A 21129-nucleotide genomic window follows, 5' to 3' on the forward strand; every position below is an offset into this window, starting at 1 on the left:
AGTTTAATAGCAACTTGCTACGAGACTATGGATGATATTTCTGGCTCCAAAGAAGAAGAAGCTGGTTTCCTCAGAGAATCGTCGTTCCATGGTCGGTCCTCGTACGTTCTGGGTGGGGCTCGATGTTAGGAAAGGTTGACAACGAGGTCAAGGTGAGCAGTCGCTCTCCTGGATAGCATTCCGTTCGATACTCTTCTCTAACCACAGGATAACGGTGAGTCAGAGGGAATTGGACCCGATGATGATTCTGGTGAAAAGGATCTTGGCCTTGGTGCTGGCGGCATATACCGAATTCCCAAGTCTTTCCACGGGCGGCATTGGGTAAGTAGCACGAGTAAATATAAATCTTACAGTAATATCCATTCGGACTTCTATCGGCTTTTCGAGCAAGAAAACTACACCAAGTACCCCGTCCCGTACAGGTGCGCGGGAGATATCGGGATTGAGTCTGTCCAGCCACAGCGGCACTGCACCCATGATTAGTCAGCCTACCCTGAGTAAACCCCTGGACCGACCGGGCCGTCGGAACTCAGTGGCAAACTCTAAGGTAATCTTTTTTTGTATGTTAAATATCTGCATATCAAGGCAAGAACACCGTGAAAGATGACTCCCCTCTCTTTCCAGGACGTAGGCCTGTACAATTGGAGCATTTTTACCCTCAAAGAATTCGTTCACTGACAATAGGAAGTTCCAGGGAAACATATACGACCGTGAATACATCAATGCACCTGATGATCAATACTTTCCGTTGCGTCGTCCTCGGAGTCCTTGAAACCTCTTCACAATGTCCTAGAATACAAACAGCCTTAGGCCCTTCGCGATGGAGCGTAGTCGCTCTCGATCCCGCTCATGTTTACCGCTCATTCCCACGGCGTTACCGGGATCGCCAACCCTGGACCTCACTACTTGAGCCTCGCATTCTTACTGTCATGCTAGGTTGATCCATGAAGCGATGCAGGATCCGACAAAGTAAGGGACCATAAATTGGCACGAGCCCTTGTCAAGTGCGCAAGGTAAGTGTGGATGTGAGTACAGGCATAAGTCCCTCGATGAAGTTACTACTATCGAGTTGTCACCTCAGCGGCGGATGATCTGTTTGGACGAGTGTTCTTCATTCCAACGATCAGCGTCTCGGAGAAATGCGACCGGACTCTGTAGTGGTATGGGCCCATTCAGTTTTTATCCCTCAGGTATCCTCACTTGTTTGTAGCATCGTTTCTACAGGCTAAAACAAGAACTTGCGCACCAGAGCATCGGGCATATACTTCATCTAATTCACTCTTGTTAGAAAAGTCGGGGACGTCGGAATGTAAGTCTCATATATCCGTCCAGGACACGACGTGAGCTTACCAGCTGTTTTAGGTGCGTCACGAATTCGTGTATGTTCTATCCTCACGATTATTGTTCCCGTACAACGTGAACGTGTCGTTCCTGACATTCTGATTAAATGTTCCGTCAAAAATCATCTTTTCGCGGCTTCGACGAGCACAAGCACTGTACCATGAGGTAGTTATAGTACTTTTCTGGAATAGTGCATGACTTACAACAGCTGTTCTGTCTGCGTTTTGAAAGCCACCCTCGACCTTGTGATCTCTCCGACTTATTTTTGCCGTGGGAATGCTACTACCAGGATTTAATTTGCGAACCACAGGGTCGAAAAGATCACGGAACACCCGCCTACGCCCGCTAAGTTTTGAACCATCTTCGTTCAAGAAATCGATCATAGCTTGGTTTAATTCCTCGGACTCATTGCGATATTTCTGCCTTCCAAGGTCACAGTTGTTCTTAGGCCTTCTTCGGTAAAATTTGTCCTATAGTACAGGATACTCCGATGTGCCGCTTGAGTTTTTCGGCAGGCACCTTACTGTTCTTCGTTTGTTCAAGCGAGCCAATGACAATACGTGTCGTTACGAAGTTGCAGGCTTCCGTCGTAAAATCTGAGAAGTCCTCGATTTCAACGTGGTCGATGAGCATGAACAGCAGGTGGAGCTTGAATGCATGGGTCTCGTTGGTAATTATGTTCTGACGTCGAAAACCTATAGTATATGTAGGGATTGACTGGCGAAGATATGCTCGTGTTTCGATTCCTGGAAGCTAACGGAGCGACTAGAATACCGGACTGCTGAATACCTACAGGATTTTTCAGTGTTCTAATTCGTTTGCTGATGTGCTTCCTGACGATGCCCCTGAAGGAGTGGGAAGACATAGTTAAATATGGAGCATCAGATCCAAGTATTTCAGTGGAAGAGACATCAGCTAGAATAGTAGATCTGTGATAGATACGTCGCACGAGGAGTCCGATGAGAAAAGAGAGCTAAGATCGCCTGTAGACACTTTCCAAACCTCACCATCCTTCCCAAAGAAATATAGATATTGCCTAGCATTTAGGAACCGGTACCACAAGTCTTCAAGTACAAAGCGGAAAACGATAGAAACAAGGCTGGTTCTAGTCCGAAGCTATGCGCTTAAAAGCTGTCCTATTAGAGGAAGGAGTACGGGTCTTGAGCATGAGGACTCTACCGATAATTTTGGTTCAACTCTACGACGGCAAAAAATCGGGGACCACGCCAAAAAGGCTTTTTATTCCATGCCATTCATAATTTGCCATACCACTTTAGGTCTTCGAGTCGTCGCGGTACCTTAGCGAGACGTTACCCAGGAGCGGCCAACGCACTTAGACTTAATCGGCAGGAAAATGGGCCGACTACTACACCAATGATTAGGCGGTGTTCGGGTCCTTCAAGCTGACAATAATGTTGCGCTCACCGCCCTGCACAGCCTAGCCATTTCGATTTTATGTCCGTCCTCTTCTTCGCCTTGGTGGCTGGGTCTTCCCTGCGGGTCATTACCAGTTCACCTCCGTCCAATATCGGTACATCTTAAGGACAGTACATCCCTGCATTACTATTTGAATTACGAAACAGTCTGGAAGGCGTTAGTTGTTGATTTAACTAGGGAGAGGGGGAAATGTCATCCGATTTGAAACTTCGACGCTCAGCGGCTCAAGCGAAATACAGGCGCCAAGAGACTGTTGAAAACCTCGGGACGTCGAGCCATATGATTATACATAATAAAGCGGCATGTTGAGGATAGAAAGCGCAAACTCACGAACGCCAATGACGCGGGTAGACCAGCTTTCACGAACCCCCAAAACGGAAGGGTACCCATCCAAAGAATGTGCACGTGGTCCTTCGCATGAATGCCGTTGGTGTGCTTTAGGTTCTTACCATCCATAAAAATTATGGCCAAGACACTGATCTGGAGAGACATCAGATTGATTATTCGGACAAGCACTGATTAAAATAAAAATAGCCTGGAACAACATCCTGAAGAGGGATGGCCATGCGTCTGCCCGTCAAAGTTGGCAGAAGGGCAAGGTGCGGGAATCAATGCGTGCTGGGGATGAGTACATCTTTGAGGGATTAGAAAGGTGCCGGTTCGGCGGGCATAGCTGTGATGTGCCAAATGAAAGCAATGGAAGGATAGGTCGGGGAACGTAAACATCAGATCGGAGGATAGGGCTCTCACATGTCTGTTTTATTTTTTTGCGCAAAAAAAATTTTGAGGAATCATAGGAATATATCTGTTTTGAGAGGTACCGATGGTTCTGAAAGGTATAAAAGTCATGCATGAACACTACGACTCATCAGCTCAAACAGCCTTTGCAGTTTTACCACTCGCCTACCTGCACCGAAGCACACCATGTTCGCTCGTATCTACGCTCTTGCTTTCACCCTCTTCTTCGCCATGCCCTTGTTCGTGGCTGGCAGTGCTATCCCTCGTGGCGGAACCAGCGGCTGCACCACTGGAGAAGTCCAATGTTGCCAGTCTGTTCAGAGTGTATGCGCCGCCCGCCGTTCCTCTCGATGACAAGAATATTTACCATTATATAGGCAACCTCCAACCCAGTTTCTACCCTTCTGGGCCTCCTTGGCGTCGTTTTGGGTGACCTCGGTGCCGATGTGTAAGTTTCTGTGTATGCATCCCCTGGTGTTTATCGCTAAGCAGTCTTCGCAGCGGTATAACTTGCTCCCCAATCAGCGTCATTGGTGTCGGAGGAAACAGCTGCTCAGCTCAGACCGTCTGCTGCGAGGACAACAGCTTCGTAAGTATCATTCAAGTGCTGACAGTTCAATGCTGAGGTCTAAACTCGTTTTCCAGAACGGTCTCATTGCCATCGGTTGCACCCCCATCAACATTGGACTCTAAAGAGTTGAGGGGCCTTCTCATCGTCATATCACTGACACGGACGAAATCACATACCGATAGCTTCACTCGTTTTACATACCTATTTTTCATTTGGTCGATTTGCGCGTTGATTTGAAAATGATATTATCTTTTTCCTGGTCAAATTTGAGTGTTTTAAAATGGCAACAAACGTTGACTTCTACTTGCACCGATTCTTCTGTCAGAAGGTAGGACAAGCTGGTTCCAACTTCCGCCGTCCTTAACGGGTGCCTGATAGAATCCTGCACTGCAGAGAATTCTAAGTTGCTATATCTGTGCCAGCCTAGGCTTGCGGTGCCGCAACGAGTCTATTTCTGAAGGAATGGTGGTATTAACGGCGATGACTATATCTTCGCGGTTGTCTTGCCGTCGTGGGAACTAGACTGAAGTGGTCGAAGGGTGATCCTCGAACCTTCGAGATTTCCTACCCAGATAGACACATTTTTATCTTCCCAAACTGGCGTGATATGTCTTTCCTAAACAGTGGGCATTGACGTAGTCTAATTGATCCGTGGATCGATTCCGAAAAAAATAAATGAGGTGCCTTGCGCTGTCTCTGAGGGTTATTGGTAATACTTGCAATTTTTGCCTAGCGAAAGCGAATGTAACTGGGGTTAGAGGTGACCAGAACTACAGAGAAGCTGATCGACCACGGTGGTCGAAGACCAAGTTCACGCACCGCCATCAGGTTGCACGTGTTCGCGTCGGTGCTTACCTTCCGGCACCTCTCGCTGGAATCTCTCCACAGGATTTAAACTTGACAGAATTATCGCGCGGAAATGTCAACACGAGGAAAATACCCAAAGAAAAGAACCCGCATTCTACTATTCGGCGTTCCATTCATCCAGCGACAAAGTAGCGCTTGACGGGTCCCGAAGCATCCGGACTCGCATGGCTAATCCCCAATCGGACAAACCTCGAAGGCCGCTTGATAGATAACCGCAGAAAACTTTGTGCCTGTGTATCCATGATCGGCGACCGAGCTCATGATGACTATTCTCGCGATTTACTAAAACTTCGAGGGTTTCGGTGCTGTTGATAGAGCGTAAGGGGCTAAATAATCGAGTCAATATTTACTGCTCAGAGACGAATACCACTACAACCGACTGTCTACAACTTAGCTTTTACCACACGGGATGCATCCCGCTGGATTATCTCGGCTGCCTCGTTGATCATGTTTTCAATGATATCTTTGGCCGGAAGAATGTCGTGAATGAGCTGAGCAGCACAAAGTATGAGCGAAAAGATGCTGGAAGAACCAAAGGACGTACCGCAGAAACCTTCCCCATCAACCATGGGCGAGCTGAGATAGATTTCTCCGGATGTTCTTCAAGGTCCTTGTCTGCGGGAATGATCCCCTTCGACGTCAATTCTTTGATTTCGTCTTGGCGATTTGTTTCCCAGTCCTGTACATAAGGTGTCCGCAAACATCGAAGCGGTCGCCCAGTATAGATCAAGGTGGTGATAACGTCGTCAAAACTAGCCATCGTAACGAGTTCTTTGTGGATTTTGGGGGCACCGGCCTCTACTGATGCAACAAAACGGGTACCAACCCCTACTTTTTGTCAATGTCGTCCCAGAACAAGGTAACAGAAGGACGTACAAACGGCCTGGGCTCCCCAAGCTAAGTTAGCAGCAAGGCTTCTCCCATCATGAACCGCACCAGCTCCGATAACGTATATAGGCTTTCCATTGAGCGGGGATTTATGGCCTTTGACTGCGTCCACGCATGCCGGAATGAGAACAGTAGCAGGTACATCACCAGTGTGACCGCCACCCTCGCCGGCTTGAGCGCATATAATGTCGACACCTACACTCAGTGCCTTGGAAACATGTTTCGGATGTCCGACCATATTCATCACCGGAATTTCTGCTTGATGGAGACGGTCGACCGCAGATTTAGGCGGCACTCCGACAGCGCATACAAAGAGTGATGTCTTCTCGTCGATTATTACGTCGATAAGTTCGTCGAGTTGACCTTTGGTATAGTCGTACTGAAGCCATTATCAAAATATGGGAAAGTGAACGTTTCGAAGCTTTACATTGGTTTTTCGCGCGCTACCTCCGACTTGAGGGAGTAGAAGGTCAACACCGAAGGGAAGGCCGGGGTTGTTCAGGTCTTTCTTAATGGCCTTGATCTGCCAACAAAGGTGTCCGGAATCATGAACAATCACGGAAGAATACAGGTACCCACCTGCTGCCGCAACATAGTGGGTGTGTATCCATGTCCCCCAATCACTCCTAAGCCCCCCGCATTGGAAACAGCAGCAGCTAACTCTGGCCCAGCGGCTACATTCATTCCAGCTAGAAATACCGGGTGCTTGATGCCAAAGAGTTCTGTAATGGGTGTCGATATTACTGCCATACGTTCAGATGTGAGGGAGAAGGGAAGAAGCAGATGATGGTTCGACGCTGAGCGTCTATGGTTCAAAAACGTGTTTTTCCGATTCTCCGGCACGTTAATAGGCGGACAGGGCCATGAACCAAATTGATTACGGCAAGATAAGCATCCTTCAACACCTTGGCGGCTCCGAAAACCGACAGACGCAGAAGGGGTAGGAGGGTTGGTTACCCTTTGAACGTCACTTGATAGTATCTGATTCTGATGAAGCCCCTCACTCACATAATAGAACGCTGGCCAGAACGGGCGAAACCAGAAATCAGACGTTTCCTTTTCTTTTCCATCATTATAGAATAATTGGTTTTGTAGCGATGAATTGAGGAACGTTCAACGGTACGCAGTCATATAGTGATATTTCATGGTGAGGCGAAAAGGAAAGGAAAGGAAAGCGATCGACAGTCGTAGTTTCTCACGTGGTGGCGGTGCCCTTCCGCTTCGGGAATCCGGAGTAATGCGGGTTTAACGCTGGCTCTTGCTCCAGCTCTCATCCCATTATTAGTTCCTTCGTCCAGCATGTTGCTTCCAACAGCGCTCTTTGAAACATTTACCTTCGACGGCAAAAAACGTCTAGTATTTGCGAGGCATGATCGCAACCGAGACTATATTGCTACTGACAGAACTGAGCGCGCAGCGTGCTCGTAATGAGTGTGGGAAGTTAACTGGCTCATCTTCAGAACGGACGTCTCGCTGCGGTACCCAATCCATGCTCGGAGCAGAGCCAACGAACCTGGAGTTATGAAACTTTGCGGGACATTTTGTTTCGTTACATGGTCAGGACTGGGTGTTTGATGCATGTGCTGTCATTGTTCGCCCTCAAAAAGGCGCCTTATCTACAGAGCGCAGTGCAAAAGTAGCAAAAAGCTCTTAGGCGGCGGCAAACCGACACCACATAGTCCTTATATGTCAACCGCCCTTGCCCAGACTTTCTCTCGGCTGTGCTGGGGTTCTTCCTTGGTTCTTCCGATATCTTCCGATGGGGCCCATTGCAATGGCCGTGGGTGGATGCTCGGCCAGCGTGTTTGCCGTGCAAAATTCATGACGAAAATGAGTGAAAAGGCCTGAGGTCGTAGCGCACATTTTCTCCCACTGCTTTCTCTCGTTGTACGAATTCCTCCCCCCGATGTCTCTCAATCGAATCGCTGAAGCTACTATTACAAAGACACCGAATAGAGTTAGCTCACTTACTCGCCACATACATGGCTGGTCCTGGCAGTCGGTGCGCATTCTCTATTTCTCGGCGTGCGCCTAGCTAATGAACAGCTTTTAGTTTCCAATTGGAATGGGGACGGGCGCTGTCTTCGTGACGCTCTCTGGATTGAAAGAGCATCCTAGTTGGTTGACGTCGGTAGAAACCGGGTTCTGGTCTTTGAACATGGCCATTTTCCTACTGAACGTCATTGCATTATCAGTCCAAGCGCTCGGTGCGTTATGATTTGTGGGTCGAACATATAGCAAATACTAATGGTAATCTCAGAGTTCCCTCACCGAGCTTGGCGTCTGCTGCAAGATCCGGTGGAAGGGCTTTTCCCTCCGATGATGGTGCGTCGTACAGTATGGACTGTCCACAACCAATAATCGTTGCTCAGGTGCTATCATTTGCTACGATCATCATCGGGACGATCAACTACGCAATTATTAATGGACCTGCCAGCGGCAACGTCGCGTATGTCTTATTTTGGTGAGCAGATATCTAGAGGACCCGAGCACGAGTTTGACATCTTCCAGGATTTACGTGGGCTTGTCTCTGATGACTTGTTTCCCAATGCTCATGATCTGGTTCAATCAACCTCACGACATATTGCGCTTCACACCCGGTTATGCTTTTTTAGTAAGATGACTTCCTTACAAAATCTCTTGACCCTCTAACATGTAAACCGCAGGTGTTTCCTCTGGTATTGCGCTTTCTCTGTCGCCCAGATATGCTGTTGACCAGTCATCATTTGTTTAGATGCTTACTGGGGTTGTCGCATTTAATGTTCTGAGGGTTATGGACCCTTCGGACCCCAGAGCATTGGGAGTATTGTTTGTCGGGTACTTTTTCCAAGGTAAGCTTTGTACGCCTCCTGTTTGTTTATCTAATCACTGTCCCAGGCCTCGGGTTCTTCATGACCTTCTTCTATCTTGGCATTTATCTGTTGCGGTAAGTTGGAAAACACATGCAAAACTATCACAACTGACTTGAGTATCCTAGGCTTGTCATGGTATGCATCAGTATTATAGCGGTATTGCTTTGGCTCAGCGACTGTATAGACGGGCTTTCTAAAAGGACACCAGGCCAGTAGTGCCTTTGTTGCTTGCGGTCCTCCAGGTTTCACTGCCCTTTCTTTAATCAACTTAGCCGATCACGCTAGTGTTATGTAAGTCGACTCGGTTCCCCTTCTGTCTTACAATCGCTGATTGCTTGAAGTCTACCGGCGCATGGCATCATATCCAATGCTGCCGGGGAGATTTGGTATGCTGCAAGTGTGATGGCAGCCCTTTTACTCTATGGTTTGGCCGTCTTCTTCTTCCTCCTTGGGATTATACCGTACTGGTTCAAGCTCCACAAAAGTTTGGACGAGATATTAGGATGTGAGTACTCATATCTGTTATGCGATAAAATGCTAATGCAATGGCCCTGGAAAAGGCTGGGCTCTGACATTTCCAAATGGTGAGTGGTTTTCATTTCTGTCGTGCTGCGTTCTTATGATGTCTTCTAGCGGGGTGGATCTCCACTACAGGTGTACTCGGGAAAATCTTGAATATTCAAGGTCTATTCATTGTCCACGTCGTCATGGACACCCTTCTTTTTCTCACTTGGTTGGTCTTGATCGTCCTAACCGTCAAGGCGATTTGGAAGGGCCTCATCTTCAACGCAAAAGATGAAGATGTTCTCAAGGACTCCATTTTTACTGTGGATGAGAAGGTTACTGCTGACAACCACTCGGATGCTGGAACTTTGGTTTGAACCGTATTATTTTTGGACCACACATTCTTGGGCTCTTTCGGGAACAGATACATATACCACGCTTTGATAACAGATATATACTTAGACCTTCATTTCTTGGATAGATTCATACATAGATTGTGCATAGCGGATATTTATAGAGCATTGTAATACCTTATAGAATATCTCTTCTTGTCGATAGAGCATATACATCTCGTATTCATTTCATTGGGTTTAAAAAGGATGTTTACACAAGGGCAATTGGTAAGAGCCCATGACCTCCCTTTTTTCTCTCTCTCATGTCTGCCTCGCACACATCGTTTCCGCCTCAGGTGGTCACGGCTTGTCTCACCGTTATTGATATAAACCTGGTGGAGACGACGAGACCTCTCAACGCTCTCGCCATCCTACCAGGTACGTTGATTCCCTTTCATGTATTCTTAGTACTGAATGCTCATTGCTCTCGCCATCCTATTAGGTGTTGAATACTTTTTCGTGTACCCACCCCATTGTATTTGTATCTACACTTCCTGTACTTGTACATAGTTATCTTTCCCACCCAGAGTGCTCGCACATGAAAGCGCCGGTTGTAATTGTATGCCCGAATGGGAGAGTCGTTGGCTATGCGAAGGGACCTTGGGGTGCCTCGAATACCAATTAGTATTTTGTTATAGTCATGGGTGAATGCTTGCATTGGATCATGATACAAATAATGTATGTGATGTCCGACGGCCATGAGAACCGGAAGCACGAAAAGCAACGAGTAGTGAACAGGACCATTCACTATTTCGGCACTGTATCAGTGTATGTACTGTACCATTTCGTTCAATTCGAATGTCACGCGTCACAGCAAAAAAATCTGGCAACGGAAATGATTTTTTCTCGATTATTCCGATTTCTTTTGAATTTTTTTTGGTCGAAAATTCTTGGGTCGCATTCGAATTGATCGAAATGGTACAGTACTCGGAGTGACACGGCCGCATCGGGATCGGGCCGACCTCCGCAGAACCGTACCCACAACCGCCACGACCACGACGACACTCAGTGTCATATCTGCCCTCTACCTCTGTCAATGGCGACAGAGGCGCTGCGATCGCAAGTCGGCAAGAAATGGCAGGACGCGTTTGCTCGTCTCAACCACGGAGAGCCTGGAATATCGGGCCTTATGACCTTCAGCCAGGTGAGTGCTGACGCGTATTGTCAGAGGATTTTCTTGACTTGCATTGGTTCAGGCATGGACTCTTCTGACAGATTTTGTGCGTCCAAAGGACCTCAACGATCCAGCTCCTCCCAAGGAATACAGTGCGTCCAACTTGGTCTTGCAGCATTCACGTTTAAGTATGTCCAGGTAGACATGGAGCTTGTCAAGCACGCGTTCGATCTTGTTAGCCAATGCCGCAGGCTGCCTGTGTTGTTGGAGGCATTTATGGGTACTCTTCGTCTTCAGTGACCCTTTCGGCAATACTGAGCATGGGAATATAGACGATGTGCGACAATACTTTTACTTGATAAAGCGGGACGTTGACCGGTACATGGAGCAGTATGGGGTGCGTCGTGGCGTTACATTCTTTGGAGCAGCTTTTTATTCTCGACAAAGGCTTCCCTTGATCCTGAAATCATCTCCAGCCTCGTCTATCGTCTGTTCAAATGGTTCAATGCCTGGCTACCAATTGCAGAGTAAGCCTGTCAAGCTTTTTTTTACACACCTCTCATATGGAATCTCCAGCCTTGGTCAAACCATTCGCGCGGCATACACACTTAACTTTCAAACTCAGCTATTTGCTATCCTCCCGCCTAGCTTCGTTTCCGGCTTCAAAGCATATTGCGCCTCTACTCTACCACCATTTGATCCAGATGTTCCCCAAAGGACGCTCAGTGGCGAAATATGGGACATATTCGAAATACTTGGTCTCCTTGATCGATATGAGAGTGTTATTGCTAGTGTGGGGTACGAGCATATAGAGACATATGTACTCGCTACCTGCACCAGTAAGTGGGAAACAGCAATGTTGCCCGAACTTCGGAATTGGATGTCCCAAAAAATCGTGCCTTGGATGTTAATGATGTATGCTAGAGGCGCAGCTACAAGTACGCCTTTCGCCCCTTTTCTTTTCAAGTACATGACGAAGTTCTGCTTAGATGAAGATGCAGTGGTAATGCTGTCCAGTGTTGGATCGAGGTTTGACTTCCATATGACAAAAACGCTTTGCGATTTAAGGTGATATTGACGTGGTCTGTAAAGATAATGCACTGAGAACCTCGCACAGAACACGAGAAATTTTTGATATCATCATAGACTTCCCTGAATCGTCACCCGCTCTAGTGGATCTCAAAGTGAGCTCGGTTAAGCAGAGGCCGTTCCCATAAATTGCTGACAACTGATTGTAGGAATGTTTGCAACGAGTGGATCAGCGAGCGGCACTAGTGAAATCTTTACGGAAAGCGTATGAGTTAGCAGTTCTTCTAACGAGAATTATATCTTACGATGTTACAGGAACCACAAGAGATTGCTTCATCCGGGTGCGGACACAAAACTTATCCTTTCACAATACGTAGCCACAATCAAGTGCATGCGGATCATCGATCCTCCTGGCGTTCTCTTATTCAAGGTTGCGGATCCAATACGACGGTACCTCAGGTAGGCTGCGTATGTTGCATTGACGCGGCTCCCGCTGAAGTATCTTGCAAGGGAACGGCCGGACACAATTCGAAGTATCGTTGCGAATCTCGTGGGAGATGAGGATACTGGTGACTCACTTGTTGACGACAACGAGCCTCCTCAGCCACTGCAACAAATCGAAATTGAAGACTACAGCGATCCAAATTGGGAACCAGAGCCTATTGATGCAGGACCAAGTTCGTTGTTATTGCTCGTAGCGACAATCGCCATTCACTTTGATTTTGCAGATTTCCGAGCAAACAAGCACACTGATGTTCTTGGCACTTTGGTCAGCATCTATGATTCGAACGACCTTTTCATCAAGGAACTCCAGATCTTACTTGCCCAACGTCTCCTCGCGATCACAGATGGAAATACCGAAAAGGTTGAAAGAGAGGTGTGTCAAATCTGGTCCTTTGGCTGTGGTCATTCGCAAAGCGAGAAGTCTTACAGCGACGAAACATCGAAATCCTCAAGATTCGCTTTGGCGAGGCGGCGCTACAAGTCTGTGAAGTCATGCTGAAAGACATGACGGATTCAAAGCGAATAGATGGGCATGTGCAATCGCAGATGACAGTAGGTGATTGTACCGCGTTGATTTCATAGGTTTCTGATTATGGCTGTGCGCAAGTCCATCGTCCATCCGACCATCATTTCAAAGCACTTCTGGCCCATGTTGGGTTCCGACGAGATTATCATGCCCGGACAGTTCCAAACGTATGTGCTTTCGACTTTACTGATATTTCCTGATCCTCAGCGGCTTGGATATCTGTAGCTTTCAAGAACAGTATGCAAAGGAGTTTTCTACCTTCAAACCAGACAAAAGACTGCGTTGGCTACCTCATCTCGGCGCTGTACACCTTGAGCTTCTTTTGGAGGACCGGACTTTGGAAGTTGACGTTCCTCCGCTCGAAGCTGCCTTTATTGAACTTTTCTCAGAAAAGAGTACTTGATCTTGTATTTCCACAACCGTTTACTGATCTGTTTTGTTCATAGATGTTTGGTCTATAGACGAACTGGTCACTCGTGTTGGACCTATCAGCAAAAGTGCAGCCCTGAAGGCGCTCCTCACGTGGGTTGATAAGGGTGTTCTGAAGGAGGAAAGGGATGGCTCGTTCAAGTTACTTGAAGTCGCCGAGACCGTCGAACCTGTGGATCCCTCCCGTTTAGGTACTCATACATCTCCTGAGATTATCACTAGTGTTCTCACATCTTTTGCAGCAGTTGTAGAGGAGTATACCCCTACCATGTTGCCCGCACAACAACATCAGGCCGAACAGATGAGAGTTTACTGGAAGGTGAGCGTGGATCCGTCATTTTTATTTTGCTATTCATTCGCTGGTTTGTTTGTACAGTTCATTGAAGGTATGCTCACGAATCTCACCGCTCTTCCTCTCGAGCGTATACAAGCGATGCTTCACTTTGCGCCTGGGTACGATCAGACCATCGAGCAACTGTCGGCATTCATGGATGCTGCTCGGCGAGAAAAGTTAGTAGATGTACGGGAAGGATTATGGAGGCTGACGAGCAAACCATAACGGAGCCACTTACCTACCCATGAAGTTCTTTCATATTTTACGGTAATTTGAACTGTAACTCGTCCTTTGTTGTGACTGTTATTGGTACTTTCATATATGGCAAGGATACGATCGCGTGATAAGTAAATCTCATCGACAAAGACTCGAGACTGAGCAAGAGCGCGTGGGTAACTAGTGTTTGCCTATTTCTTCCCTACTAACACCACCTTCTGTTTTATTGTTAATCAGAAATCGAAAATACTCCGCAAGTGTTATGCAGTCGAAGAATTAGTTTGTCAATCATCAGGGATTGTCCTCGAAAGAATTCGCGTAGATATTTGTTCCGTGTATCATAGAATTTCGAAAAGGTGAAAACATGATCCATTTTCAATGATTGTCTCCAGTTTCATTCGATCTCAGCTATCAGTCCTTCCACCTCAACCCTAATAATCCCACCTTACTGTAGGAATTTTACACGGATCGCAGCCTGCCCCGATGTGAAAGAATTCTCAGGGTCCTCTCCTCCACTTGGACGTGATCACCGAGCAGAGGAAATGGCCTGGCTATATCGAGACCGCATACACAACGGTAGTGAGCACATTGTTTGGACGAACAGGGACCAGCCTACGATTCGCCGAAGGAGAAAAACGTGAGCATTGCAGTGTATGTATGTAAAGCACAAGAGTTACTAGCGTTTTTACTAGAAATGGGATGCGAAAGGAAGGTTCTTTATTATGTCTTCTATACCAAAGCAATCAGACAGAGGCCGGCGGGGCATCTCTCTGTCGCCGACGCCCTCGACAATTGGGGCCGATTTTAATCTGTAAAAACACCATAGGAAGCATAAGAGCACAAATCGCTCCCAGTATTGTGTAGGTCCATCCGTAACCGACGCCCGAAATAGCCTTGTCCTGCACCGAAATTAAAATCGCAGCAAGCGAGGCTCTCATAAAATTGACCTATCGAAGATTCAGATCTGAAGACAATGACATCGCTGCATAAAAGACATACACAAGCAGTTATTGACGAACTTTGATTGGGTATGAGATCCACCATAAGCGTCATGATAGTATTGATAACTGATATGCTCGCGAAACCGACTACAATGGCTGTAAGCATAGCCATGAAAATTATTAAAGAAAACTTACGAGCAACTTGTAAAGACAGGGGTCCTGCGAGAAACACAGACTTCTCTACACACCAGCCCCAGCCTATCACGCATGCCGCATACATGATAACGAAATGGGGACTCCATTTAAGCCGTACAGATTCCAGCGGAAAGTTTTCGAAGTTCCGTAGTACATGTCCATTTATTGCCTTGTCTTTGTCTTGAGCAGCACGCAGGAATTTACCGCGTGCTCGACGATAATCAAAGTCAAGAACCCTGCCGTTAATAATTGCGCCGAGAATCAAGCCTCCTCCATTGGCTAGATAACAGAGACCGACATTGGCGCTATTGAGAAATGGGTAGTGTACTTTGTATGCATTCGCTAGCGTTCCAGAAATACTATATTGTATGGCGAATGAAACACTTGCATAAAACAGCCCGACGAGAATGTCGAGATGTGCAATCAGTGAGAATGGATTGCAAAGGGGCTTCGGAGGTGGTCTGTGGGCGATAACTGAGTCCTGACAATCGCTTCGGCGAAATACTTTGATCCAGGGTCTGTAAATGAATGACGGCCTTATACTGCCGTCTCCAACGATACAAGGCAGAGTTTCTGGGAGGAATCTGAAAAAACCATACTAGTGAGTGAGAAACATGAAAGCGATCCTGAAAAAACACACAGACAGGAGCAATAATGCGAGCAATACTGCTGAAAAAATTGCCAGAAACCAAAAAATGGAACTGGGTACTTCAGTGAAGGAATGCTTACGCAAATATTGACTTACCGCCAACCGAGATACTGAGCAAGTAAACCACCGATTACCGGACCAACACAAGGACCAACCATAGGGCCAACGTTAAAAGCTCCGAAATAGCCGCCACGATCGGCGCGCGTCGTGATATCCGCAATAGCACCGGCACCTACGCATCCACAGCCGGATGAGACATCAGAGATACTATTACGAAGATGGAAAGAGCGATTCGAACCTAGAGCAACAGTGCCGGTACATCCGGCAGATTGAAGGAATCGAAGAAACATTAATAACCAGAACGCGTTAGTTGGTACGAGGGCAAGACCGACGCAAGTAAGGGTTAAGATGACCAAGCTTGCGATGATGCAGGGTCGTCGGCCCCATCTGTCTGATAGTGGTCCCCATACCATAGGGACTATGTACCTAATATTAGATCGGTAGCCGTATACAAATTTAAAGGAATCTCACAGACGGCCATAGGTACCAGAAAGATGGTAAGAGTCAAGTTCAACCGTTCGGTTGTTTCATGAAACACCTGCGTCAAAATGGGGAGGGAAGGAAAATATATGGTTGCAGGAAATGGGCTTGTAGATACGACCTATCCTTGAGTGCATTTCGAGGGACCGCGACGCGATAGGTAACTAACCTTGCAAGACCCGCAAGAGATACGAGGCCGACAACAAACCAAATGTTTCCAGGCGTATATGACTTTGGGACTACGTCTGGTACAGTAGCCGTATCTATAGCCCGAGTACTTTCGGAAGCTTCAGAGGCTGGGTCTCCGCAGACCGTGGATTCTCTGATCCTTTTTGCTGGACAGTTTGACAAAGATTTAGACATGAGGGTCAAGGACAAAGAGCGACGAGGTGATACTTACAAATGCATGCTTTAAGTAGTCTCATGACCGTTCATCGTAATAAAGAAAGCGTGTGGTACATTCTATGCGAGTCGAGCCTTCTTCAGAGCCACAGGGTCAGCCCTGGCATCAAAATAGTGCTATAGATAGCAAAACTTACTCACAGAGACTCATAAATTTCCCGGGACCAGGGTTCCTTGGAGTTTCTTCCAAAAAGGAATAGCCTTCCCGATTCTTTCCGAAGAATGAGGAAACGATAGAGGGTTATTATCGGGGCGTAACTGTCTTGAGCAGTGCCAAACTGTCTGGACAGGGGCTATACTCGGGGTCGGCTTAGTAATTTTTGGTGATAGGCGATCATCCGGCACGCAACGGCTTACAGTTATTTACCGGTCAATGAAACAGCAAAATTGGATATTTACTGTAGGTTCCAATTGGTTGGGAATTTTGACTAGGTTTGAATGTAAGAATGTGTAATACTATGCAACAATAAGATACAGTAAAAAAAAGATGCTCAAAGGTGCGGGTACAAGTCCGCTTTCACAGCATTATTGTGGCGTGGGTATTCTGGGCTATTTTGAGTCATTGAAACAGTCCGGCCCATGTACCCAAACCTCATTAGTCAGCAACTTGGAATCACTCGAGTGCTATAAGAAAGCGAGATCTCCTTTCCAGTCTCCCTCTGATATACAGCCTCGAAATCTTTGCAGATTTTTCTTGCATCTTTCTGAGGAGCACCGGGTAGTTTGGCAAGCTCATTCTTGTGTGCAATGACTGCCTTTTCCATTAGCTGGTCATGGCATTTGCGAGTAATCTGGCACTTTTTCAAGTTTGATTTAGCATGTCCAGGCATAGTAAAAAATTGAGCAAGAGGAGAAATAAAATTCGGAGGCAATGGGGCAATAATAGGCGCATTGGACTGTCAGACTGTCCATCAAAGGCAATAGCTTGGCAGAACCACACTTTTATCTATGCCCTAGACTCCTCAGATAATGGGCGCCTGGTCTCAAACTTGTCATACAGGTTCTTCAGAAGGTCATTAACATTATTGAGGCCTTTGTGGGTGATTACATTCAGATGGAGGACACACATTTCTGGGTCAGATTTTGAGTTCATGAGAAAATAGATATTTTTAGAACAGAAGCCTCAATTTCTCGGAATATTATCCATGTCACATATGAAGAATTACTGTAGAACATGAAGATACAATACACATCAGCAATGCAATACAAATTAATGATGAAGGATGAAGGGAGGGAGAGCAAGAGGCTAAGTGTTTCATTGAACCATGGTGTTGCAATGACCGGTAAATAACTGTATTTGCCGAGCGGTTGCCGCTGTGGCTGAGAAGTCTTTCTTTCCGAATTCCTATTGGTTTGCGGGCTGGTCGGAAAACTGTCGACCTCAATTTCCTCTTCATTTCCTCTCACCTACTATCACCTTTTTTGCTTGCACGTCGCAAGTGATTCCTGCCTTCACTGTCCTTTTTCTGCTCTGTGACTGCAGATGCCCTCAACTACTGTCTGTTCTACAGCCCCACTCAGCGGGTTAATAAAAATCTGCTTCAGTGCTATCACTCTGGTAATGCATTGTGGTATTATGCATCTGCTTATCTTCAATGGATTTTCCTGTTACATCATGTAGATTTGATATAGCGAGAGAATTCAGTGTTGATGTGAACCTGCAAATCAGAACATTTTGCTACAGCAAGTAATGTGTGCTGATTGTTGTGTCTGGTTTTCGGGAAGTGCACTGTACCCATTCATGGTCAGATTTTTACTGTCATGTAACAGTTTGATGAACGTTGTGATGTGCTCATTGTGGACTAATCGACCTTGTGATGGCATGAGGTGCGCAGTATTAGAGATAATATTTTCTTTCTTGAGATGGTGCCAGGTGCGTAGGGCATGTAATTATAAGATGCTGTTCAGACGCCCACCAACTTGTGATCTCTTGCATACTAGATGGCAGACTGAGTTACGTTCACCTTCCTTGGGGCCTCTAGTGTGAAATGACAATTCATCAATGAGTTCGATTTTAATGCCGGAAATTTTATTGTTCTTTGCAATCTTAGTATAGGTCATCGAACGGAGCGCACTCAGGTGATTAGATTTAGACTGTGCAAAATGCGAGCTGGCGGCGCAGCCGCCGAGCGAGCTTTTTGCACTACCACTTTATTGAGCAGCTTGAACCAAGGGAAAGAATCGGGGACCCGGCAACTGCCGCTACTGGATCAATAAAGCTCACAAAGTCATCATCGCTGGGACCGTGGCTGGATAACTGCAATACAATCTTGCACGATCACGTGCGACTGAGAAGTGCTTGTACGATATCGGCTCCTCCTTGTCATCCTACCAGCTCCGGCATGTTTGGATTCACAGCGACATATTTGAAAGAAAACATGGTGACTTCAGAGTTTATTCCACAAGGCAATGACTCGGTGACCGAGCCTATAATATATCAGTTTGATACCGACGCCGCAGTCGTGACGTTCTCTCGCCTGTTTTTCCGGCAGTTGGATCCAATTTTCATTTCTAGGACCACCGAAGGAAGCAGCAGAGTGCATATTCCACCCAAAACTGTGTAGGTCCATCCATAACCGCTCCTCGATATGGATTTGTCTTGCACTGAGACCAAAATAGCAGCAAGCGAAGCTCTCACGAAATTGACCTGCTGAACGTTAGCTGCCGGTGAAAGGAGGCCTTCCTGGGTGAAAACATACACAAGCGGTTATGGATGAACTCTGACTAGGTAAAACATCTATCATGAGCGTCATCGTCGTATTCATGATAGATGTAGAGGCGAAATCGACTATGAGCAATTCATAGTCAGCATAACCGAGAAGACTAGATGGTGAAGAAACGTACGGCCAACTTGGAGCGCTAGGGGACCTGCGATAAACACTGACTTTTCGATGCACCATCTCCGACTTATCAAGCACGCCAAATACATGACAATGAGATAGGGAGTCCTCTGGAGTCGCACATATTCCAGTGGAAAATTCTCGCTATTATAGGTACTTTGCTCTGGCATGCCCTTCTCCTCAGCTTCGCGTGTAAGTTTCTCGCGAGCTCGACGATAATCAAAATCGAGTAGTTTTCCGTTTGAAAATGCGGCAATGAGCAATCCTGTTCCACTTGCCAGATAGCAGAGACCAACATTGCCACCATTGAGAAACGGATAGTGAGATTAGTATGCGCTTGCCAACGTTCCTGAAATGCTATATTGTATGGCAAATGGTAAACCTCCGAAGAAAAGGCCAATGAGCACATCCGGGTATATAAGCAGCCGAAATGGATTGTAGAGTGTTTTGGAGACGGTATATCAACAGGTGACAAGCCCTCCTGTGTCTTGCCTTTGAATACGTTAATCCAAGGTCGATAAACGAATAGTTGCGAAAGGTGCCCATCCCAAACTATGCAAGGTAGAGTTTCTGGGAGAAAACTAGTAGTATCCACGTGTACATCAGTGGGATACCCTCAAAAAAAGACAATTGAGTACATACACAAGTATCAAGACAACAGATACGGTCGAAGAGATTGCCAGAAACCAGAATATGGACCTGTGTACGTGGATTTGAACAAAAGACTGACAAGGGACAGAATGACATACCTCCAGCCCAGATATTGTGCAAGGAAGCCACCGATTACAGGGCCGACACAAGGGCCGACCATATAACTTGTAATAAACACCCCAAAGAAGCCGCCACGATTTTCACGGACAGTGATATCTGCTATAATACCGGCACCTACGAGCCCCACGATATTACATAAGAGGCAAAAAAAACTATGAAGATAAAAGAACCATTCGAACCTAGAGCGAAAATTCCGGAACATCCGGCAGATTGAACGAATCGGAGAAGTATCAATAGCCAGAATGTATTTGTTGGTACGAGGGCAAGGCCCACAGAACTTGCAATCAAGATGATGAAACTTGCGAGTATCCAAGGTCTCCGACCCCACTTGTCAGACAGCGAGTCACACAACAGGGGGGGTTTACCAACACGATAAGATTAAGTATTAGCTGTAAGCAGGTGTTATTGGAGCTGCTCACACAAGGCCATAGGAACCAAAAAGACCGTGAGAGTGAGATTAATACTTTCAGCAGTTTCATGAAAAACCTGCGTCAAAGTAGGGATAGCAGGAAAGTAAACCATAGTCGGGAGCGGGCTATAGTAAGCGCAGAAAAGCATGAAGAAATATGGAGTTGAAAAATGTGATACACACCTTGTAAAACAGCAAGAGATATAAGGCTGACAATGAACCATATTTCCCGGTTGGAATAGAAGCTTGGCGGTGTGTCCACATGCACCGGCACACTGGCCAGAAAGCCCGCTGGAGCTTTCGAGCCTTCATCTACAAGAGCTCTTATATCGTCAGCTGGAGATTTGGAGAGGGAATCCGGCATGGCGGTAGAGAGGAAGTGGTCACAACTTATCCTACATATAGCAGTATTCAAAGAAGACTCGCAACTAATCTAACCGGTACTAGTGACACATAGCACCGAACGTCTTGTCAAATTCGACAGCCTATATGCAAGAACTGCTTGGTTTAGGAAATTTAAAATGTCGATAAAACTAATTTACTGGCAGTGTTTCCTAGGAGAGCTGCACTAACGTGATTGAGATTCTGTGTCGCGTTGAGTCGTTTGTGATGACGATCGGAACCTTTGTGTGACGTAAGC

General features: G+C 46.5%; 7 protein-coding genes across 7 annotated transcripts; 3 read left to right on the plus strand and 4 right to left on the minus strand.

Annotated features, from left to right (window-relative positions):
• The first annotated feature begins 3603 nt into the window (after positions 1–3603).
• Positions 3604–4486, plus strand: EV420DRAFT_23358 (hydrophobin 2). Its single transcript, XM_060481319.1, has 4 exons — positions 3604–3840; positions 3894–3964; positions 4018–4105; positions 4162–4486. Exons 1-4 carry the CDS (start codon positions 3703–3705, stop codon positions 4207–4209), a joined length of 345 nt encoding a protein of 114 aa, XP_060339111.1. The 5' UTR covers positions 3604–3702; the 3' UTR covers positions 4210–4486.
• Positions 4487–5337: 851 nt separating this feature from the next.
• On the minus strand, positions 5338–6592 carry EV420DRAFT_1257942 (2-nitropropane dioxygenase; the record flags this gene model as incomplete). Its single annotated transcript, XM_060466863.1, has 5 exons — positions 5338–5445; positions 5499–5782; positions 5831–6221; positions 6270–6365; positions 6422–6592. 5 exons carry the CDS (start codon positions 6590–6592, stop codon positions 5338–5340), a joined length of 1050 nt encoding a protein of 349 aa, XP_060339112.1.
• Positions 6593–7585: 993 nt separating this feature from the next.
• On the plus strand, positions 7586–9797 carry EV420DRAFT_23745 (voltage-dependent anion channel). Its single transcript, XM_060481338.1, has 13 exons — positions 7586–7844; positions 7896–8049; positions 8103–8167; positions 8215–8306; positions 8354–8456; positions 8509–8520; positions 8577–8673; positions 8720–8768; positions 8820–8829; positions 8879–8985; positions 9036–9199; positions 9255–9278; positions 9328–9797. The coding sequence occupies exons 1-13, from the start codon at positions 7749–7751 to the stop codon at positions 9573–9575; spliced, it is 1221 nt and encodes a 406-aa protein (XP_060339113.1). The 5' UTR covers positions 7586–7748; the 3' UTR covers positions 9576–9797.
• Positions 9798–10475: 678 nt separating this feature from the next.
• Positions 10476–13914, plus strand: EV420DRAFT_1493762 (uncharacterized protein). Its single transcript, XM_060470780.1, has 18 exons — positions 10476–10734; positions 10787–10856; positions 10907–10984; positions 11037–11101; positions 11152–11231; positions 11281–11642; positions 11694–11772; positions 11822–11888; positions 11943–11998; positions 12049–12192; positions 12244–12410; positions 12462–12610; positions 12667–12789; positions 12845–12930; positions 12989–13158; positions 13210–13383; positions 13435–13511; positions 13569–13914. The coding sequence occupies exons 1-18, from the start codon at positions 10627–10629 to the stop codon at positions 13749–13751; spliced, it is 2238 nt and encodes a 745-aa protein (XP_060339114.1). The 5' UTR covers positions 10476–10626; the 3' UTR covers positions 13752–13914.
• Positions 13915–13987: 73 nt separating this feature from the next.
• On the minus strand, positions 13988–16745 carry EV420DRAFT_1493764 (major facilitator superfamily domain-containing protein). The gene is made up of 10 exons (XM_060470781.1): positions 16611–16745; positions 16468–16547; positions 16237–16402; positions 16059–16174; positions 15826–16005; positions 15624–15759; positions 15523–15579; positions 14879–15462; positions 14742–14830; positions 13988–14689 (listed from the first exon to the last, which is right to left on the minus strand). The coding sequence occupies exons 2-10, from the start codon at positions 16490–16492 to the stop codon at positions 14486–14488; spliced, it is 1557 nt and encodes a 518-aa protein (XP_060339115.1). The 5' UTR covers positions 16493–16547; positions 16611–16745; the 3' UTR covers positions 13988–14485.
• Positions 16746–17013: 268 nt separating this feature from the next.
• Positions 17014–17302, minus strand: EV420DRAFT_1493769 (uncharacterized protein; the record flags this gene model as incomplete). The annotated part of the gene is made up of 1 exon (XM_060470782.1): positions 17014–17302. The coding sequence occupies one exon, from the start codon at positions 17297–17299 to the stop codon at positions 17069–17071; it is 231 nt and encodes a 76-aa protein (XP_060339116.1). The 3' UTR covers positions 17014–17068.
• A 1902-nt stretch (positions 17303–19204) lies between these two features.
• On the minus strand, positions 19205–21107 carry EV420DRAFT_23973 (major facilitator superfamily domain-containing protein). The gene is made up of 8 exons (XM_060481350.1): positions 21032–21107; positions 20673–20974; positions 20500–20615; positions 20260–20448; positions 20059–20194; positions 19952–20008; positions 19314–19890; positions 19205–19257 (listed from the first exon to the last, which is right to left on the minus strand). Exons 2-7 carry the CDS (start codon positions 20711–20713, stop codon positions 19380–19382), a joined length of 1050 nt encoding a protein of 349 aa, XP_060339117.1. The 5' UTR covers positions 20714–20974; positions 21032–21107; the 3' UTR covers positions 19205–19257; positions 19314–19379.
• Positions 21108–21129: the final 22 nt, after the last annotated feature.

Source organism: Desarmillaria tabescens (genome assembly GCF_030435595.1).
Source record: "Desarmillaria tabescens strain CCBAS 213 chromosome Unknown EV420scaffold_1, whole genome shotgun sequence".
NCBI classification, from domain to species: Eukaryota; Fungi; Basidiomycota; class Agaricomycetes; order Agaricales; family Physalacriaceae; genus Desarmillaria; species Desarmillaria tabescens.

Bases quoted from the DNA above. Each gene is read 5' to 3' on its own strand.
- EV420DRAFT_23358 (XM_060481319.1), top strand. From the start codon at position 3,703: ATGTTCGCTCGTATCTACGCTCTTGCTTTCACCCTCTTCTTCGCCATG. The intron at 3,841-3,893 runs GTATGCGCCGCC...ACCATTATATAG, and splicing joins GTTGCCAGTCTGTTCAGAGT to GCAACCTCCAACCCAGTTTC. The intron at 4,106-4,161 runs GTAAGTATCATT...CTCGTTTTCCAG, and splicing joins GCTGCGAGGACAACAGCTTC to AACGGTCTCATTGCCATCGG.
- EV420DRAFT_23745 (XM_060481338.1), top strand. From the start codon at position 7,749: ATGTCTCTCAATCGAATCGCTGAAGCTACTATTACAAAGACACCGAAT. The intron at 8,050-8,102 runs GTGCGTTATGAT...TGGTAATCTCAG, and splicing joins ATTATCAGTCCAAGCGCTCG to AGTTCCCTCACCGAGCTTGG. The intron at 9,279-9,327 runs GTGAGTGGTTTT...GATGTCTTCTAG, and splicing joins GGCTCTGACATTTCCAAATG to CGGGGTGGATCTCCACTACA.
- EV420DRAFT_1493762 (XM_060470780.1), top strand. From the start codon at position 10,627: ATGGCGACAGAGGCGCTGCGATCGCAAGTCGGCAAGAAATGGCAGGAC. The intron at 10,857-10,906 runs GTGCGTCCAACT...ATGTCCAGGTAG, and splicing joins AGCTCCTCCCAAGGAATACA to ACATGGAGCTTGTCAAGCAC. The intron at 11,999-12,048 runs GTATGAGTTAGC...ACGATGTTACAG, and splicing joins GTGAAATCTTTACGGAAAGC to GAACCACAAGAGATTGCTTC.
- EV420DRAFT_1493764 (XM_060470781.1), bottom strand. From the start codon at position 16,492: ATGAGACTACTTAAAGCATGCATTT. The intron at 15,760-15,825 runs GTTCGAATCGCT...GTGGATGCGTAG, and splicing joins TACCGGCACTGTTGCTCTAG to GTGCCGGTGCTATTGCGGAT. The intron at 14,831-14,878 runs GTAAGTTTTCTT...CAGCCATTGTAG, and splicing joins CCTGTCTTTACAAGTTGCTC to TCGGTTTCGCGAGCATATCA.
- EV420DRAFT_23973 (XM_060481350.1), bottom strand. From the start codon at position 20,713: ATGGTTCATTGTCAGCCTTATATCTCTTGCTGTTTTACAAG. The intron at 20,195-20,259 runs GTTCGAATGGTT...TGGGGCTCGTAG, and splicing joins TTCCGGAATTTTCGCTCTAG to GTGCCGGTATTATAGCAGAT. The intron at 20,009-20,058 runs GTATGTCATTCT...CCACGTACACAG, and splicing joins GCACAATATCTGGGCTGGAG to GTCCATATTCTGGTTTCTGG.